This window comes from Mus caroli, unplaced genomic scaffold, assembly GCF_978045245.1.
Source record: "Mus caroli unplaced genomic scaffold, Mus_caroli_1 scaffold_7, whole genome shotgun sequence".
In the NCBI taxonomy this organism is placed as follows: Eukaryota; Metazoa; Chordata; class Mammalia; order Rodentia; family Muridae; genus Mus; species Mus caroli.
In genome coordinates this window covers 81,601,284-81,621,300 of record NW_028227262.1, presented here as the reverse complement: position 1 = coordinate 81,621,300, position 20,017 = coordinate 81,601,284, and the positions used below count along the sequence as shown (strand labels likewise).

At 44.0% G+C, this 20,017-nt stretch overlaps 2 protein-coding genes, 1 long non-coding RNA gene and 1 pseudogene across 12 annotated transcripts in view; 3 read left to right on the top strand and 1 right to left on the bottom strand.

Annotated features, from left to right (window-relative positions):
- The window catches only part of Gng12 (G protein subunit gamma 12), a 130,449-nt gene extending 126,049 nt beyond the window's left edge, over nucleotides 1-4,400 (top strand). For all 9 annotated transcript variants that reach the window (XM_085840549.1, XM_021165252.3, XM_021165253.3 and 6 more), the window contains one exon: nucleotides 535-4,400. In XM_085840549.1, the coding sequence (XP_085696675.1) occupies nucleotides 535-660 (126 nt within the window). In that variant the 3' untranslated portion in view covers nucleotides 661-4,400. The remainder of the gene's footprint in view (nucleotides 1-534) is intronic.
- An 861-nt stretch (nucleotides 4,401-5,261) lies between these two features.
- On the top strand, nucleotides 5,262-5,604 carry LOC110296869 (elongin-C pseudogene; annotated as a pseudogene).
- Nucleotides 5,605-17,609: 12,005 nt separating this feature from the next.
- Nucleotides 17,610-19,933, bottom strand: Gadd45a (growth arrest and DNA damage inducible alpha). The gene is made up of 4 exons (XM_021165008.2): nucleotides 19,726-19,933; nucleotides 19,535-19,636; nucleotides 19,200-19,437; nucleotides 17,610-18,285 (listed from the first exon to the last, which is right to left on the bottom strand). Exons 1-4 carry the CDS (start codon nucleotides 19,767-19,769, stop codon nucleotides 18,172-18,174), a joined length of 498 nt encoding a protein of 165 aa, XP_021020667.1. The 5' UTR covers nucleotides 19,770-19,933; the 3' UTR covers nucleotides 17,610-18,171.
- The window catches only part of LOC115031338 (uncharacterized), a 28,024-nt gene continuing 27,375 nt past the window's right edge, over nucleotides 19,369-20,017 (top strand). For both annotated transcript variants that reach the window (XR_015047619.1, XR_003836973.2), the window contains exon 1: nucleotides 19,369-19,457. This is a non-coding gene — a long non-coding RNA (uncharacterized LOC115031338). The remainder of the gene's footprint in view (nucleotides 19,458-20,017) is intronic.

The following is a 20,017-nucleotide window of genomic DNA, read 5'->3' as shown; positions in this document are numbered from 1 at the left end:
TACAGGAGACTGTTCTCTCCTACTCTGTGGGGCCTCGGGGAAGAACACAGGTCATCAGGCTTGGCAGCAGGAGCCTTACCCACTCACCAAGATTTCACAGGACTTTATTTACAACTTCTTACCATTGAGTATTGTTAAATGTCATTTGCTTTCATTTTCTCTCAGTGTGTCTCTTTTGCTCCACGTTCATATAGAAAACACTAGGACTTTTTCTTTAAACCACTTGAAAATCATTGCTCTTCAGGGTTCTGTAACAACATGTTTTATGGGGAATCCAGGCAGCTTGTTTCACAGAGTTGCCATCACTTAGAATGGAGATTGATTGTTGCCTGTTTCTAGTTAAATAACTAGTTTTTGCTTGCAGGAGAGATGTCCTCCTCCGATCACTTGGTTAAGGCAGGTCTTACTGGCCAGGAACCATTTTCCCTGCACTTGACGAGCGTTGTGAAGGTCATGCTATGTCACTGATTATTGGGTTGAGATACACTACTGACATTTGTCAATAAAGTCTTCTCTTATTTTTGTCCATGACAGGTCTCAAAAGCATCTGCAGACCTGATGTCATACTGTGAGGAGCATGCCCGGAGTGACCCTCTGCTGATGGGCATACCAACCTCAGAAAACCCGTTCAAGGACAAGAAGACCTGCATCATCTTATAGTGGACCAGGAAGCACCCCTTGCCTCTTAACGCAAACCACAGCAGCAACCTGAAGGGATTCCTTCAGCTTACCTGGTAACCACAGCTAGTAACTAAAACACCCTTCTCTCGGAATAATAGACCCCGAAGTCTCTCTTTTTCAAGTTGTCCTTTCTTCACCCTTTACTGATTTAATACAGAATAACAATCTTATTTTCTATTTGATAACTATGGTATCATATTGGGTTACTGTATAAGGAAAGTGGCAGGGGAGTTGTGGGAAGCTTGTCTTTACAATATATAATTGATTAAGATATGTCAAGACCTACATTGTCTAAGCACCGGCAAATTAAAATGTCGAGAATCACTTCAGTCAAAAACCTTTATATTCTGTTCTTAATAATGTTTGTGCCAACCTATATCCCATGTAAGGGGTCTGGGGAGGAGGCATGTGTCTTCAACCATACCTTTTTGCACTATGGGCACTAACCACCCTGAAACTTCCTGCGGTAGCTCCCTCCCTTCAGAGTTACACCATTATCCTGACTCTGTGTAGGTAAATTTCCGTGAAATTCTTGTACAAAAAAAAAGGTAATGAAAGAATGTTGCAAAGATCATCTGCATTATAATGAGCTGATGCTGTTCTCACTCCTCTCTTGGAATTGTGCTGGCCCCTTAGTCTACAATAAACTGTGCCAGTTAAAAACCTAAGGCTAAAACTGAAAGCCCTTTGATGGGATCTTAACTCATATCAGTCATTTGGGCTTCTGTGATCCTGAGGCTAAGAAAGGGGAAGAGACCCTCAGGAGGACCCTGGGCAGCTTCCACTCCAGGGCTCTTGAACTCTGCTGGATTGGGGGTGGCCACCTCAGAAACTTCCACCCTCATGACTGGAATGGAAGAGGGAACTGAGAGCCTCACAATCTCGGAGAGGGAGGAGAAATCCTTGAAAACAGCTGCTCTCCTGCAACCAGCTTTACAGGCAGCCCTGCCCCTTTCTCCTCACCAGCATGGTACCTGCCCTTACTGCTAGAGCAACTGCTTTTAGAGGGACATTACCTCCTTCTCAGTTTTAACTGGTGGACCACAGTGGGGGGAAAAACATTCAAGCAATATAAAGACACTTGGGCCCTTTGCAGATGCCTGCACTTCCAACAGGGTATCCACAAACCACCCTGGGGGAAGGGCCCTTCCAAAGGGAGGCTTGCATTCTGTAGGACAGTTTCAGCGTCTAGCAGCTGGGTCCTCACTTTTACTTCGATCGTGAAAATAGCCCACATACCCTCACAATGTCCAGTAGGGATCCCAGAGGCACATAACCTGTCATGACCAAGAAAGGATTTTGACGTTGTCACAGTGACTATTTAAAATAATCTATTAGAAGTCCAAACCAAACACAAAGCCTGTGATATTTTAGTTTATTAAGGTGACTACTAATGAAGGATTTTAAAAAGTGTTCTCAAAAAGGACTTAGCCCCAGGAGTTGTTTATAAAATTTCCCCCACTTGTATACAGTGTGCACTAAAAGAAAATGTATTTTACTATCTAATGCCTGGGCTTTGAGCGTCATGCTTCTTGATGGTAAACATGCAGTCCTATTCCTAAGTGACTCAGAGGCATCAGAATTTCTCCACGTTACCCATCTGCTTGGCACTCGGAACTGAGTGTGTGAAATCCATAGCACTGCCCACAACCTGTTCTCACTGCTTAGCTCCCAGCTGGATTAAAGACACCTGCTCAGGCGGGAGAGAGAGAGAGGGAGAGCTTTTACCTTGGAAAAGGTAAAGATGGAAATGTACACCAAAAAAGACAATTTTTACATTTAATGGAACATTCTTTTTTTACAAGTATATTTTTCTACTGATAGTTTCAGAACACTAATCTTATATTCACTCTAATCTTAAACATGTTTCTTTAAATATTTATAAGGCAGTTTATTACAGAATATTTTTATGCAATCATGTGCACATTATTGGTAGCAAGCATAGTATATCCTTTAGTACTTAAACATATTTTTGTTAAAATACTTTTAATGGTAAGAAATGAACTTGAGGTCCCAGGAGGTTGTGTTGCCTTTTCATTGATTAGAGACAATAAATATCTTGTAACTTCCTAACCAGATCTGAGCTGTGCTCACAATAATAATGAAATCAGATTCTTTGATGCTGGACCCAGGAGGGAAATCATTAGCCAACTGTTGACTTACTTATAGCTAGATGTGTATGTGAGAAAGTATAATATATATATATGACATGTAGGAGTCACTTTTATTTATCTGTCTTTGTTCACTTATGAAGCCGGGTAACTACAGCAGTATGTTGGTGATGTCATGATGCACAGAAGTCCCATGTGGAATGTTTTTCCCACACTGACAACTTGGCTTCCTTTCTGTATGTTCAGTCAGTAGTCTGAACTAACACTCCTGCGAGTACTATACTCTTTATACTCTGATCCCCCTAGTTCATCTTAAATTTGTCCGTGGCCCTGGCAAGATAGAGTACACAAGATTCCATGACTCCAGAGCATCTTGAAGAAACACACATATTTTTAAAGAGGGAAAATGTAGCAGATAGTTCATAAGCTGCGGGTTATAGCTAAATATTTCGTTTCTTTGAAATCATGTTTTTAAATTCTTTACCATCAGAAAGAAAAAGAGTGTCATACACTTTCAAGGTGTATGGTCTACGTTTTCTGTGTTTGGATTATTTTTATACTTTGCTGATATTTAAGCCATCCATGGGGGAAATTTTATACCAACGAGTTAATAAATCTCATTCATCATTTACACAATGTAAGATGTGTCAAACTGGGGCCAGCGAGATGGCTCAGTAGGTAAAGGTGCTTGATGCTAAGCCCGGCAGCCTGTGTTTGATCTACAGGATGCACAACGTAAAAGAAAGGATCTGATTCCCGCAGGTTGTCTTCTGACCTACACACACACACACACACACACACACACACACACACACACTAAAATAACATTTAAAAATATGTGCCAAATTATATTTGTTCGGGTGCCACCTTCCACCAGCTTACCACTACGGTAAAACTGTCAGATTCATCACCCTGAATTTGTCTTAAAGGGGTGTCCATGCACAGGCCCAAGAGTCACCTCCAATGAAATAAATGTAATACTGAAGTATGCCATGATGTTTGTTGTTTTCTTTCATCGTAAGCCTGTAAGCAGGAAAAATATGTCAAATCAGATAGAATAGAGTACTTACCAGTGGCCGATGGCCTGGTCAGTCCTGTGCTGGGTGACTTAGGACCAGGCACGTCAGCTCTCTGAGCCTCCCCTTCCCTTGTTGTCACAAGGGAATAGAAGCAGAAGATGGCTGAGAGCCTCCCTATTCCCAGATGCCCTGGTGGAATGACCTGCCTCTCTGCCGGTTCTGCCAACGTGTTGGTGCTATAAGCTGCTTCAAATACCAGTTTGTCTGTAGTGTGTGCTCACCTAATCACTTGTTATCCAGTGCCTGTTCTAGGTTTATGGACTTAACTATTTCTGTGATGTTTCATTTTTAGCCATGTTAACTCCTAACACATATTCTCTTATGTCTCAGTAAAGTTTCATTTGATAAGTTGTTGAGATTCTGTTATTTGATAATATTCTTTGGCTATCCATCCAGCATCTTAATCACTTTAAAACTGTGATTGTTATTTGCAACTCTGTTCTTTGGAAAGAATAAAAGCATTTTTTTTTCACTTGCTAACATGCTCACAAATGTGAGAGAAGAGTCATTAAAAGCTTTACTTACTGGGTCAGTGCGTCATTGACTCCTTCCTGTGTTTTGCCCAATAAATTAATAAAAGACTATTTCTTCCCTTCCTCTTCATTCACTTGACATTGTCTAAGAACCTTCTGAGAGCCAGGAGCTGTGGTGTGCAGGTAAATGAGGCTCACCCAGGCCTCCACAGCCTTAGGATGGCGTGAGGAAGGTGGGGTGCTGGCACTTATCGCTATCCTTGCAGCATCGTATGGAGAGCATGAGTCATGAAAGGGCCTTCTGGGAGCCAGAAGGAGGGACAAATGTCACAAGATCTATTAGGAAGGCTACTAAGGTGTTATGGGTGCCGAGGCTTGATAAGCAGAAAAAAAGCACTGCATTGTCTTGAATTTTTTTAAGAAGAGAAAGTAGACTTCAAGCTCAGATGTAGGTCTCCCATACACTGCATCTATCCTGGAAAAACAAGAGACTTATGAGGTGGCTAGGGAGTGACACCACCCTTAGTCCCATCGGTGACCATGACAAGTTAACATTGCAGTTGCTGAAGATACTCTGCTTTCCTGTAATCCCCCTACAATGATGAAGGTCAGACAAAGGAGCAGCCCATGGGCCCCAGGTAATAAAACCCCCACCCCTACAGAGGCCCATCCCCACAGCACACGTGCATGCTTATGCACGCACGCACACACACACATATGCAGGCACACATGATAGAACAGGAGGTTCTCAACCTGTCCAGAAAGGATTACAGAAGCACTTGCTAGGCAAGTTACTAGGAGACCGTGTCTCAGCCTTGCCAGGTACCAGTCTCCCACACGTTGCAGAAAGCAGCTGTGATATGATAGAATTAACTCCTCCTGTGCCCCAGAACCTACTTAGGAAACTACTAAAGTACCTCTGGGATCAAATAGAATTTCATAAGGACATAATGGATGTGAAGACCCTGATGCTATGTATGCAAAATTATTATCTTCTGATGGTCATAAATTTATTGTAAAAAGAGAACATGCGTTAACATCAGGAACAATAAATGCCATGTTGAGTGGTCCAGGTCAGTTTGCCGAGAATGAAACCAACGAGGTCAATTTTAGATCCCTTCACATGTGCTATCAAAAGTGTGCATGTATTTTACCTACAAGATCTGCTATACTAACAGCTCCACTGAAATCCCTGAATTCCCAATTGCACCTATAATTGCACTGGAACTGCTGATGGCCACAAACTTCCTAGATTGTTAAATAAAATAAATTATAATAAACTGTTAAAAAAAAAAAAAGAGGGAGGGAGGATTACAGAAAGTAGCTACACTGGCAATGAGAGTCAGGCTACAGTTGTTCTTCCTGTTGTTACTGAATTCCCTAAAGCTGTTTTTTAGTCACCTTTTCTCATCCTTGCTACAACCCCTCTTATACTTTTTGTGACTCTGAAGATGACTGTGTTGGGAATGATAGATAGTGGGATTTAGTAAAAGTAAATTTTTAAAGAGAAAGATGACCAAACTGAAAGGGGTGACAGAACGTCAGGTGAGTGTACACTACCCTACAGTATGGACAGGAGGCCCCTGCCAAGAATGCCAGGTAAGTATACACTGCCCAAAGTTGCAGGCAGGAAATATCTGCCAAGAATGGCAATAGCAGCCCGGAGATGCATGTCACTCTGTGTTTCAACTTTTCTCCACTTGTACCATCCTCAGCTTCTCCCTGTCAAGCGGATTACACAGAGACACAAGGGTAGTCACTCCAGCCTTTTCACTGAAGGATAGGCAGTCTTACACCCCTATCCGTGTGTCTGTCTCAGTCTTGTCTTCCAGCTCTGAGCCTATTTGTAGAATCTGACCCATCACCAGCTCTGTCTTTGTGGAGCCTTGGTATGGTCGTCATCTTTAATTGATTTGCCTTTGCTCTCTGTTCCCAGCCTGTGACTGTTGTGAGCAGCAAATGGCCTGTGCCTTCAGATAGGCCCTTTATGTGCCATGTCCTCCTATGAGTCATTCCAATGCACGTCGGAATTCAAATCTGCATTTGAATGTCCAGGTCATCCCTGGACAACTGCACTGTGAGTTTTAAGAACATTCATCTCAACAATCTATTTGTTCAGAATTCAATATTGACTTTGCCCTGCAAGAAACTACTGTCCAGGGGCTGGAGAGCTGGTTAAGAGCATGAACTGCACCTGAAGGCCTGAGCTTAGTTCCCAGCACTCTACAGCAGACAACCTAAATGTGCCTCCAGCTCCAGGGAATCTGATGACTCTGAATTCCCAAGGCAAACGTGAGCACATAGCCCCACACAGATACATACTCATACACATGACTAGAAATAAAATACTTTTAAAAAATTGCAGTCCAAGTAAATTCATCGTAAGGTATTAATGGCATAATGTGAGCTTGTTGGCACCATAAAATAAAACTATGGAGGAAGCGATGCTTGTTGGCACAAAGGAAAGCAAGATAATCATTAATGTTTAGGTATCATTGGAAATTATTACAAATGCAGTATCCCAGGTAATGCCTTCCACTCCTCACAGGCAATCCTTACTGCTATGAAAGTAATAAAATCAGTTAAATTACAAACTGGATGATGCCAGACTTGAGGAGGAATAACTAGACATCCGTATGCAGATTGTGCCTCCGCAGACCCAGCACCTCCAGACAGTTTGCTTAATGGCATTGACTAAAAGCTAGAGGACATAAACCATGTGACACAGGCACCTGGGGATCCGTTAGATTCTGAGCTAGAGAGATTTAAAGCAGTCAAATGGGAGAGAGAACCTGCTGACCCAGGTACTGGTAGACAGGGTTATTAAGGTCCCCTTACAATGGGGGAGGATGGTAGTACAGTTTTTTTCCTTTGGTGATGGGTATTGAAACCAGCACCTCAAACTTCGTAAGTGCACACACTATGAAGGGGACACTCTCAACTACAAATTAATCCTTCAGGTCCCCCGTTATATAATTTTACATGTCCAAGATGTCCAAGGAAGCTAAAACTAGTTTAGCAGGTTAGATAAAGTCGCCTTCTGAAGTGTGTTTTTTTAAACCAGTTTACACTTTTTAAATATAACTAGCACAACCTGTCTTTAGTTCAAAACTACACAAAGGCCTTGTGACACTGTAAGCACAGGATTACATCCTGCTTCTAACCTTGGCATATTCTTTCTTCCATGGCCAATGTATTACAAGTAACCACTCAGACTGGAGAGTTAGCTCAATGGTTAAGAGCACTGGTTGCTCCTCAAGAGGTTCTGAGTTCAATGTCCAACTATCTATAGTAGGATCTGATGCCCTCTTCTGTCTGATTCACTCTTCTGTCATGCAGGCATACATGCAAATAGAATGTTCAGATATAAATAAATACATACCATTTTTGTAGTTCTGAATAAGTCTCAGATATGATTATCAGTGAGACATATTTTAACATAGGGTATGGAACATCTCTCACCAGTTCTAGGCATTTGTGCAAGGCATAGGAGAGGGAGAGCAGCACTAGTTCAGGCATTGTGCATGTTCTGCTTAAGCCCTGTAGTCACTGTTTAAAGAAGAGTTAGTGTAATTGAACCTCATCTTACAGGTTAAGAAACAGGCTCAGAAAGATTACATCATACCCTATCACTCAGAAATGCAGAAGAGATGGCTCAGCAGTTAGGAGCATTTGCTACCCTTCCAGAAGCCCCAGGTTTGGTTCCCACCACCCATCTTGAGTCCTCACATCTATAACACCAGTTCAGGGGGTCTAATGCTCTCTTGTGGTCTCCACAGACACTGGTAACTCAAATGAGAAGGTACCTATAGTCGAATACTTGCTTGGGAAGCCCAACACTTGGGAAATAGAAGCAAAAGAGAACCAGAAGTTCAGGGTCATCCTCAGATTCATTGTGAGGCCAGCCTGGGTTACAGAAAAGCTGGTTTGTTGGCAGAACTGTTGGGGAAGGCTTAGGTGTGGCCTGGTTGCAGGAACTGTGTCACACGGGCAAGGTTAGGTTTCCAAATCCATTCCATTGACAGCTCTATCTCTGTGCCATGCTTGATCAAGATCTAAGCTCTCAACTACTGCTTAGCACCATGCCTACCTGCCTGCTGCCATACTCTGTGCCATGATGGTCATGAAATTTAACCCTCTGACACTAACCCTCCAATAAACTCTCCTACAGGTTGCTTTGGTCATGGTGACTTATCACAACAAAAGAAAAATAACCAATACAGACTCCTGCATCCATGTGTACACGTGCATACACAAGTGAAATATAAAACAAAACCTGGCATGGTGTTTAATTCCAGCACTCAGGAGACCAGGTAGATATCTGAGTTCCAGGCCAACCTGGTCTACATAGTGAGACCCTGTCTCAAAATGAGTGTGTGTGTGTGTGTGTGTGTGTGTGTGTGTGTGTGTGTCTGTGTGTGTGAAGATCCTAAGTTTATGTCATCCAAATTCTATCCAGGTTGCTCTCCCTGTTTTTAGTTTTGAACGGGCATGTTTTATTTTTGTTTTGTTTGTTGTTGTTTTGATAATGAAAATACTTCAAACCTTAAAATCAAGAAATAAGGAAAGAAAGAACTTCATCAGTAATCAAGAGGACCAGGAAGTATGATGGCTTCTATGGAGAATTCCCAACACTTGGGAAATAGAGGCAAAAGAGAATCAGAAGTTCAGGATCACCCTCAGATATATAGTGAGACCAGCCTGGGCTACATGAAAGTCTCTCTGAAAGGAACAAAATATAATATCTGGCTAAAGAGTAAAGGACTCCAAGTAAGTACTGGGATCAGGTACTATTTGTAGTAGTTTGCATCTATTGATTAACTTAAAGCTCACAGCAAATCCAGGCATTAGCTACTATTTTTATCTGAAGTTACACACAAAGATAGAAGCTTAGCTCAAGAACATTTAATTTGCTTTTTGAATTAAAATTCTTATGGTTTGATTTACATAGAAAAAAGCACATGGTTGCTCCTGACTCTCCTTTCCAGTCCACAGGGGAAACATTCTAAATGCTGCCTGTGGGCACTCAAAACCACAGACAGCACCAAGTGCTATGCAGCCAGCTGCTTCTTGTATGTACGTATTCATGATAAAGTTTAATTTTAAATTGGGCACAGTAAGAGTTGAATAACAGTAACATAGTAAAATGATTATAAATATGCTATAATAAAATTTGTGAACTGTTCAGTTTTCCTTGTAATATCTTCCAGCCTTGTTTGACCACAGAGGAGGGCCTACTGAACCATTCAACCTGGTTGCCAGACTCAGCACAGGAGAGCTAGGATCTCCGGTTTTGTTTTCTTGTCCAGTAAAAAGAATTCAGGCTAGGCGATGCCTAACATTTTCCTCTAGCTTTCAGTTTCATCATGAAAATTGAATTTTGCTATGATCACTGTCTTAGGTTTCCATTGCTGTGATAAACACCACTACCAAAAGCAATATGAGAGGAAAAGGTTTATTTCAGCTTGTTCTACATCACGGCCATCACTAACTGAAGTCAGGGAAGAAACTCAAACCCGGCAAGAACCTGAAGGCAGGAACTGACCCAGAGGCCATAGAGGGGCACTAGTTACTGGTTTGCTCAGCCTGCCTTCTTCTATAACCCAGAAACTCATCCCTACCACTAAGGGGTGGGGTGGAGTCACCACCCACATTGAGCTGGGCCCTCCCCCATCAGTCATCAATTAAGAAAATGAACTACCAGCTTGTACACAGGCCAATCTGGTAGGGACATTTTCTCAATTACTGTTCCCTCTTCCAAAATGATCCCAGTGTATGTCAAGTTGTCATAAAAGCTAGTCTGTACAATCACCAAGGCGATTTCCCCAGGACAAGGCTTATCCCTGGCACTCTGGATATGTGGACCCTTGCTATTTCCCCAAATGTGGGAAAGTTGACTGCATAATTTGTGGTGATGGGGGAGGTCTGCATGCTCTGCACTGGGGGAAGGAAGAAAATTGGAGGGAAGCAGAGCCCAGAACCGGGAGCCTGAGAAGAGTGGGTTCACGGTGTACAATTGGAGGTCATGGCTTAGCGTTGCAGCTGTGGGCTTGTCACCAGGACTGAATTAAGGAAAAACTAATTGCAGAAGGCAATTTCAATTTTAATTGTCTACAGTAAATAGAGTTAAGAGAAGTTCTTCAAAAATCTTTCTTATGCTAAGTCACATGTGAATGACAAGGCCGTTGGCTTTCATTGACTCATTTACCAGGAAGATAGCACAATGGAAGACACACTCTTGGATAAACTCCAAAAAGACAAAAGGGAGTTTTGGGGAAGCAGGTGAAGTAAGCGTGGCCGGGCTAAGGACTTCAGTGCTTCAAACCGAAGGAAATGATAAGGCCTTCCCTTGATTCCAGGATGGATGTTGATAGGATGTGCTGAAAGTATCAACCACAGCTTCCTCCTCCAAATGACTGCGGCCTGAGAATGTGCCTCTTCATAGACCTCTTATCCAGATTAGCAAACCAGCAAATTTGAATACTCACACATATATGCATATATGTGTGTATATGTATATATATGCATATATGTATATATATATATATATATATATATATATATATATATGAGAAACACCCTGAGTTTTCCAGACTACTGGTGCATCTCCATCTGAGAGCATGGCCCACCCAGCCCCAGCATTTCGGTACGAGTGTCTATGGTTTCTTCATTCCCCGTTGCCCCAGGCAGGTCAGTTTCGTCAGAGTTTGTTTGGAAATAATGGTGAATGGGCAGTAGGATGGAAAAGATAAATTACTACCCAGCTTGGCAAAAGCTGTATTGCTGTTGCTGTGCCTGGAGGAATTGCCAACAGTTTGGGGGAGAAGGCAAAGTATCTGTTGGACTTTGAAAGATGAGTAAAGTCTTCTTTGTGAAGAATAGGGGAAGGATTGTAGACGCATTGCTTCTTGTCAGTGACAGAGCAGTTTTAATGGAGAAAGAATTTATTTTGATGCATGGTTTAAAAGCTCTTGGTGGGGAAGTTACCTGTGGCTGCACAAGTTCGTAGCACTAGTTAAATCTTAGCAGACTAGTACGAAAAGAGGCCCCAGCCAAAGCCACATTCCTGAGCCACACTCTTTCTCCCTTGATCAAAGCTTTCCAGTGAGTGTCTTCTGGCTCCTTGTGTCCCACCCCCCCACCCCCCCACCCCCCCCACCCCCACCCACCCCCACCCCGTCCCAGGGGACTACAACCTGGTTTTTGCTACTCCCACTGGTAGACCGAAGCTGATCACACTGATCACACGCTACAGTTTGCAGGTTCAGGAAAGCATTCCATCACTGCCTCTGAGACCTTCCTAACAGTGTGACCACTCTCCTACACCACTGTCCTCTGTGACCTCAGACTTCCCCCTGTTCTTCCACCTCCTCTTCCTGTCTCTTATTTTCCTCCACAGCCACAGGTTTCTGTTTTGTGACTGCCCCCAGAGTCTTCTCTGACTTTGGCAGTTTTCCTCGGGAGATCACACCAACTCTTCATGCTGAAGGCTAGATGGCTTGGGGCTTCGCTCTCGCTCTGCCCCTTAAGAGTTCTTTTGTCTTTGTGCAGGGAGTCAGTCTTTGTTTGCTTGCTTTTGAGAAGGGGTCTTGCCAGCCTAGAACTTAGTTGTATGGCTCAGGTTGGCCTAGACCCTCTGCCTTTGTGCCCCTGTGTCCCCGGAGTAGGCAGCCATGATCCATGTGGCTATCCATCATGTAGCACCAGAAGAAATTCTCCCCTGGAATAAAGGTGTTATGAAGATCTCTGGCTAAAAAGCTACATTCAATATTCCCAAACCATGGTCAAGAGGACAAGACATGTACATGACATGTCTACCCTGAGGCTGGGGTGAAGAATATCACAGGACAGTAAAGTGCAGGGCAGGGAATAAGGCAGGCAGGGACACTAACTAGTCCTCTGCCAGGCAAGCCTGTGAGATCCAACTTGCTAGGGCCTAGGCACCTGAATCTACTTGAGAAGAAAGAACCAGAAATTTGAACCTTTTTTTTCTGGGTGTTGCGTGTATGTGTGTGTGTGTGTGTGTGTGTGTGTGTGTGTGTGTGTGTGTAAAAATCCTCAAGCCAGATGTGATAGCACTTACCTGTAATCCCAACACTTGGAAAGTGAGATAGAAGGGTTAGGAGTTCAAGGCTAGCCTTGGCTACAATACTGAGTTCAAGGTTTACGGGAAATCCTACCAATAAATAAACAAACAAATAAATAATCCTGAGTCACTTCACTGTCTACAGAGCAAAGTCCATGCTGTTGTTCCAGGCATGCAAAGTCCTCAGTGTGTCTCTGCCTTTTCGTTTGCCTGTCTTTACTTCCTTAATACCTAAACCTGGGTAAACAGTATTGAGCAAGATCCACCCTTCGTCCTAACAGAATCCCAGTTAAGACTTGTGACTCAGATCAGGCATCCCCCCTTTCCATGGAAGGCTTTCTGACCATCACACTGCACAGGCAAAGGGGTGTGATGGGGGGTGGGGGGGGGAGGGCTATTTGTCAAGCCGATCTGAATGTTGTCTTTAGGCGGAAACCACAGGGGATCAATCTTGTGAAGCGAGCTCTAGCACAGCATTCGGTACAGGGCTTGGACTCAGCCCTGGATGTTTGTCTGACTATGTAGCAATCCTCCTGCCTCAGTCACTAGAAAAGTGTTCTGTTAGCCCAAATGAGAGGGCAAGAGCTAACATGAGCACTTGGTATACAGATAGATTAGGGATAAAGTGAGCACTTCCAGAAACTCACCCCCACCCCACCCCCCATCCCCTTACCCCCTAAAGAGGAAGCCAGATAGCCTCTAGAAACTGAATGTCCAGGACTTTATTTTACTAATTTACCTAATTTGTAGTCATCGGAAGTAAACTTTCAAGAGACCCTAGAAGTTTGCCCATGTTTAAGCGTTTTACTACTGATTTCTTTTACATTGTTAAACATTTGTGTGAACAAAATTTCAATTGACTGAACTTTCTAACCTCTCAGGCTTTTGCATCATCTTTCCCAGATTCCCTCATAGTGTGATAATATCCCATTTCTTCTTTTTCGGTTGTGCGACACAAATATATGTATAATTTATATATGCAGAAGTGTTATTTTGTTTCCCCATTGCACTGTTCCTGGAGCTGCTCTGGTTCCAACAAGCTGGACTCAGCCATGTAGCCTCGATAGGAAATTGGAGACAATAGTGAGATGCAGCAAAAGAGATTCTTGGGGAGGTGGGGGGGGGACAAGTAAGAGGTTTAATGACCACCTCCTCCTAATTCCTGGCATGAGGCTTATATTTAAATTGAAGACAAGAAATGTGCAGTCCTGGTGTCCTGGTCAAGGGGTGGCCCTCCCTATCAAGGGACACATCACTCATTGTCTCTGCTCCTGCCTCCAGGTCTGTCCTGCAAGTGTTCAGCGCTGTGTGACAAAGCTTCCCCGCTGGCTGGCAGCACCAGCCCTTTTCTTCTCAGCATGAGACTCCTGGGGGAATTCCAGTTCCTGGGGGTCCATTGTCTCAATAGAAAGATAGCCAAAGGGAAGGGCAGTCTTACATTAGAATGTCTTCATTCCTCCCAACATAGTTACACAACCCCAACTCTCCCGGTTATTTAAAAATAACTTTAAAAAGAGCTTTCCATCTCGGAGTGGGGGTGGGGGTCAAAGCTTGCCTTTCAACAGAATCGTGGTTTGGTGCCTTCTGTCTCTCCTGCCTCATCACCTTCTATCAGTAGACATGATGTGTTGTGCCACTCATTAACAATTTGCCCCTGCAAATCTTGGTATGTCCTGGGAGTTAGCTCCAAGTATGCCAGGAGCTCCTTCATTAAGAAGAATGTCAACCCCATCACCTGAGCCCCTTCTGCAACAAAGCACTTCACCTTCCCTGGCAAATGGTTCAACTTTAGGGACCTGTCTCCAGCCTCAGAAATCCTTAGGTGTTGGGCACCTCCCTATTCACCCAGTGTCAAGATAGGGACACACACACACATACACACACACACCAAACTAGGCGCATCCTTGAAGGTAAATTACTGCTGCTTTTATAGCCCTGGGACACCGTACTCTGTACATGACCGACATCCGGTAAATCTCTGATAGGAACTTATTTGACTTTCCTACAAATTATAAACTTCTCAGTGCCAAGAGGTCCTATAGGCTACATGTCTAGTCTCCGCAGCATCTAGCAGAATTGGATACAATCCATCAGCCAAGCATTTTTATGGTGTTTGCAAAATGAAACGCTAACTCTGATCAAAGAACTTACAACCTTTTCCTCCATCCTGTCCTATATGCCCTCAGGAAACTTCGACCCTTCAAACTTCCACAATAGTCCTTTAAGCCTTTTGTTGCTGGACTCTACTTTAGGCCCTGTCAATGTGCTTTCTGTTTCACTAGACTGCGAGCTCCCTGAGGCCAAAGGATCTTTTTCAGACAATTCTAATGACCATAGCAAACATTCACTAAAGAGCTCTTGGTAGTTTCGTAAGTACAACTTCTACCAAGTTCTTCTGTTTTATGAACGAATTGTTTAAAGGAAAAGAAAAATTCAGCTTCTAGTGTGAGGGATCCTGGCTTTGTGTTGCATCAGTGCTATCAAGTTTTGTTCTTGAAGAAAACAAACCTTTTCCTATATGGCAAGAATACAATTTTTTTAAGGATGGAGGTTACAGTAAGGTCATAAAACAACTCTACAAGTTTCTAGTTTCCTACAAATAGCACCTTTTATTTTAGCTTGCAAAATAGTTTATTATAAAAGGTTACTCTCATGGACTCTTTTCATTACGGAGCTTTAACTTACTAAAGACCCAGACTAGCCAGACAAAGCAGAAGCAATATTGAATCTCTGAAGTCACCTGTGGAAAAATCGGTATTTTCCACTTTTCAGCAAACAACACATCTCAGTAGGTGGGTAAAGTCTTTGTTCTTGTTGCATGTAAGGAAGTCAGTTGCTTGCTTTTGTGCTTTTAACAGGATACCAGGGTGGGTTGGTACTAGGTAACCTAGTGGCCTTAAACTCAAAGTAATCCTCCTGCCCCAACCTTGTTTAATAATTTCTAAAGCAATTAACTAAATATTGGCACAAGTTAGAGGCATACTTTATTTATACTTAACTGTTTCATAGATTTAGCTTTTTATGAATTTTATTACTGTGGTGTGGTGTGGTGGTGGTGATGGTGTGTATGTGTATGTGTGTGTAAGTGTGTTTGTCTGTATGTGTGTGTCTGTATGTGTGTGTGTATGTGTATAGGTGCATGTGCACATGTCATGCACTTCTGTGGTCAGAAGACAAGTTCGAGAGGTCAAGTCTCTTCTCCCTTGGGTTTCCAAGATCAAACTCAGGGTGTCAGGCTTGGGTGGCAACTACCTACTGAGTCAACGGCTCATAATTTTTTTAGCTCATGTTTGAGTTATCTTATGAAAGAACAACAAAACAAAAATCAAAAGAACACCTAACTGTGCTTATTGTTGAGCTTTTCAAGAAATGGAGTAATCTGAAGGTTATATCCCACTCCTTCCTATCACTAAGCACTGGGGTTTAAATGACTCAAACTCCTTTTTAATAATATGTATGATAAGTAGCAACTCTCTGTAAGGCCTTCAATATTCTCCTGTTGCTATGATCCGAGCAAATACCATGTACCAGGTAGTAATTATTTTTCCCAGAGCCAGAGATATTGCAGGATCTCATACATGCTCTATCACTGAAGCTACAGCCTCGGGCTTATAATGATTTCTAATCATTCATTTATTAAACAAATATTACCTCATCATCTAATGTATGGATACATCAGTGGACCAGATATTAGTTCATCCTTCCAAGAGATGACAAAGCTATAAAAGGCAACTCTGTAGGCTGGGTAATGTGCTCTTCATTTTACACATGAATGAATGGTGAGGGTGCTGGTGGAGACTTGACTGCCACTCATGCACTTTCCAGCAAACAGCTGCTTTTCTCCACCCGTCCTACTTGGTTTAACTTAGTTCATGAAATACAACAGTTGTGGAAACAAACTGAACAGAGCCGCTAGTGGGAAGGCTAAAGGGCTTGCTCCAAAGGAATTGCTCTCAAATCTCCTGCTAATATAAAAGTAAAATGTTGTTATTCCAGTTGTTTGGGATTACACATTGGCTTCAAGCAAAGACTACATAAGGCCTAGAAAGCCACATTCCTAAGAGTAGAAAAGCAGAAGGCTCATAGGCCTATACAAGATGGGCAGAAGCTTAAGGGTTTTGTGGTTTCTTCTGCTCTCCCTGATGGTCACAAGAAGGCTGGCAAACAGTAGGGGCCCAAGGAGTTCCAGAGAGGAAGGGAGAGAGGGAGGGAGGGAAGGGAGAAAGGGAGGGAGGGGAATAAAGAAAGCGAGAGCTCCAGAGAGAGAGAAAAGAGAGAGAGGGAGGGAGGGGGAGGAGGAGGGGAGGGAGAGGGGCAAACAGTGGAGACTATAGCTCTGCCAGGTTTTTTCTCCAGCACACACCTTTGCTTTCCTTGCCTCTGCCTCCATGAGCCTGCTACAGTTAATTACCAGGTGCTTTCTGACCAGACAGTAGAAAGGCTTCTTCTACTGAAGTCTTTTTTTTCTTCTTCTTCTTTTTCCTCTGACACTTCTTCCCTGACATTACCAGACCTCTCACAGCAGTAGTGGAAATGCTCTGGGAAGAGGCTACAACTTGACAAAACCTGCCCTTTGCCATGGTTCTCCCTTACGCTGGTACTGTATAGCCAGCCATTCACCCTATTTACTACCCCATACCTCCCCGTATTATCTACCTACAACACTGACCAGGTCACTTCCTTCTGCAGGCTGTGGCAAGTTCACAGAAAGAAGCTCAAATACATAATGGTGATGCAAGAACTCCTGTCAGCATCTGAGCTGAACCCCCACCTTTCCAACCCTCTCTCACTTATCTGCCTACACCAGAGGCAGGCAGAGACACCCTTGTAGGTCTCTCTGCAGGCTTTGATCTTTCAAGCCTCCACCTTAGCACTAACATTTGTAGATGCCTCCAATGAAATGTTTTTTCCTCAGTAAAAGCTTCACTCATCTTCAAGCAGCTTTGGTAAACCTCCTCTCTGCTTCCACTTTTTGCATGCAATTAATTATAGCATTTAAGTAATTCATTGTAATTTAGACTTTGCAAGGTGAATCTTTCCATATTCCCTTTTTCCTTACCCCGACCCTCTACAATCCCCCCACCATCTTTCTGCCTAGTGTAAAATACAGCAAAGCTTCAATAGAATGTCCAATAATCAATATTGTAAAACACAAACCACACATTGAGAAATGACACAATTATTCCATACCAGTTTATTTTAGATAATGTGCTTCAAAAACTTTATCATAAATAACCTTTCACATCATAAAATAACTTAGTAAGATTTATAATAAAACGTCTGAGAATTCAACATCTCATCAAAATACATTTAAACTGTGGCTTGAAAATATGATTAATCCTTTTTTACTTTCCTTTTATTCGAGGGCATAAAGACCAAAAAGAAAAAGAAAAAAAAAATTCCCAAACTATTGCTACACGTTTAAAGTTTCAACAAAGCAATATTTGGCTTATTTGAATGTAACCTGGCCATCCTAAATTAGCAGTTTTCTTTCTTGCACAGTTCTTTGTAGTTTTTGTCCCTTTTGCCTTGGATTTCTCTTTTCTCACAGCTTCCTTCTTTAGGCTCACCTCTCTCTCCCTCTGCAAAGTCATCTCTGAGCCCTCGTGCAGTTGAACTCGGCCCCTTGACATCAGTTTCTGTAATCCTTGCATCAGCGTGGGGAGTGACTGCTTGAGTAACTACAAAGGTATTTCAAAACTTCAGTGCAATTTGGTTCAGTTATTTCCATTCGGATGCCATCACCGTTCGGGGAGATTAATCACGGGCACCCACTGATCCATGTAGCGACTTTCCCGGCAAAAACAAATAAGTTGACTTAAGGCAGGATCCTTCCATTGTGATGAATGTGGGTTCTGTGAACAGATTTTGAAAAATTACTTCCCCGGAAAATAATCAGCTTCTGCTACTAATTGTACTACTTTGAAAGGGCCAAACCCCAAACATTCTGTTAAAAACAGCATTTAGCAAAGTCTAAACACCTGCAATGGGCACCGAACTACACAGAGTTTTGCATATTAACTACCCCATTCTGCATGAGGTTACCATTCCTAAGACCGCCCTTCCAAGCATGTACCCTGGTGGGTCATAAGTAAAAGACTCCTGAAAAGCATTCTCAGGCTGTGTGCACGGTGAGGGCTGCAGGGCAGGGAGCTGCTGAACTCTTTCTTATCTTCCCTGACGATGAATAGCACTTTTTACTGGCTGGCAGCAACAAGTAACCAGGCTGCCACTTCCCTACACAAGTCAGAAGAGAAAAAGTACAAAAACAAAAAACCAGAAGACCTAGACAGCACGGTTATTTCTGAAAACACTATCCACCCACCACACATTTTTAAGCGGTGGGGAGGAGGGAGGAGAGGGCTCGTTTAAACAAACTCAAGAGCAGCAAAGAAAAGAATTCCACTCGGTACACTTCAGAGTATCTATATCCAGGGAATTAATAAGGTCTGTCTCCTACACCACTTCTATCTGTAGCTTTGACAGCAAATGAAGAATGAAGCTAACTTCTTAACGAAGGGTAAACCGGGAATTTATTTGGCTTTATCTAATCTGTTCTGCTCAAAGAATTAGTCACGCGAGGTTGTGCAGAGGTAGGCAGAGGTAGCAGCTGGGCAGCCTGCTGACTCACAGAGATATCTTCCGCCACTGGAGGCCACCCACGAGCTTAAACACGCTCCGTACCCTATCAGAACCCCCGCGAGATCAGCGTCCAGCTCGGACAAGGTCCACCCCAGCAGATTCTGGGCTGCAACCCCGGGTCTCTTACCGTCACCAGCACACAGTGCAGGTCCGGGGTCTGCGCGGCGCCCCCGCTCTCCGCCGGGCCCGCGTCGTTCTCCAGTAGCAACAGCTCAGCCAGCCGACCCGGGTTGCTGACTCGCAGGATGTTGATGTCGTTCTCGCAGCAGAACGCACGGATGAGGGTGAAATGGATCTGCAGAGCCACATCCCGGTCGTCGTCTTCGTCCGCAGCCAGCAGGCACAGTACCACGTTATCGGGGTCTCTGCGGGCAGCGGGGCAGCGGTGAGTGCATACGCTCCAGGGGGCGCGGGGTAGAAGCGGGTGGGTAGGTGGGCGAGCGGGGAATGCGGGCCACTTACACGTTGAGCAGCTTGGCAGCCTCGTACACGCCGACCGTAATGGTGCGCTGACTCCGAGCCTTGCTGAGCACTTCCTCCAGGGCATCGCCCACCGTGTCCATCCTGCGGGCGGCAGGGTGAGAGCGGGTCAGCCGGGTCTCCGGCCGCGAGGCGGGAGGGGCGGCGGCCACCGAGTCCGCAGGCACACTTACCTTTCGGTCTTCTGCTCTGCAGCCGAGAATTCCTCCAAAGTCATATTGCAAGTGCGAGTCCCTCCCTCGGCGCGCGGGCTGCTCCTGGCCCCCACAGTGCGCGGCGCCGGCTCTGCGCTCGCTCCCACCCTCCCTTCTCCGCTCCGGCCAGCCGGCTGCTCGCCTAGCCTCGCTGGGGAACTCTGCACTGCTGCCTCGGGGCCACTGGAGGACAAAGGGCCCGATTCCGGAGATATGGGGCTAACCCTCAGCCAACCAGGTCCAGCCTCATTTGCATTCAGTCAGGCCATTG

Excerpts from the sequence above, each read along its gene's own strand:
- Gadd45a (XM_021165008.2), bottom strand. The coding sequence starts at position 19,769 with ATGACTTTGGAGGAATTCTCGGCTGCAGAGCAGAAGACCGAAAG. Across the intron at positions 19,438-19,534 it reads GCTGCCAAGCTGCTCAACGT|AGACCCCGATAACGTGGTAC; the intron begins GTAAGTGGCCCG and ends CGCTGCCCGCAG. Across the intron at positions 18,286-19,199 it reads TGCACTGTGTGCTGGTGACG|AACCCACATTCATCACAATG; the intron begins GTAAGAGACCCG and ends ATCTGTTCACAG.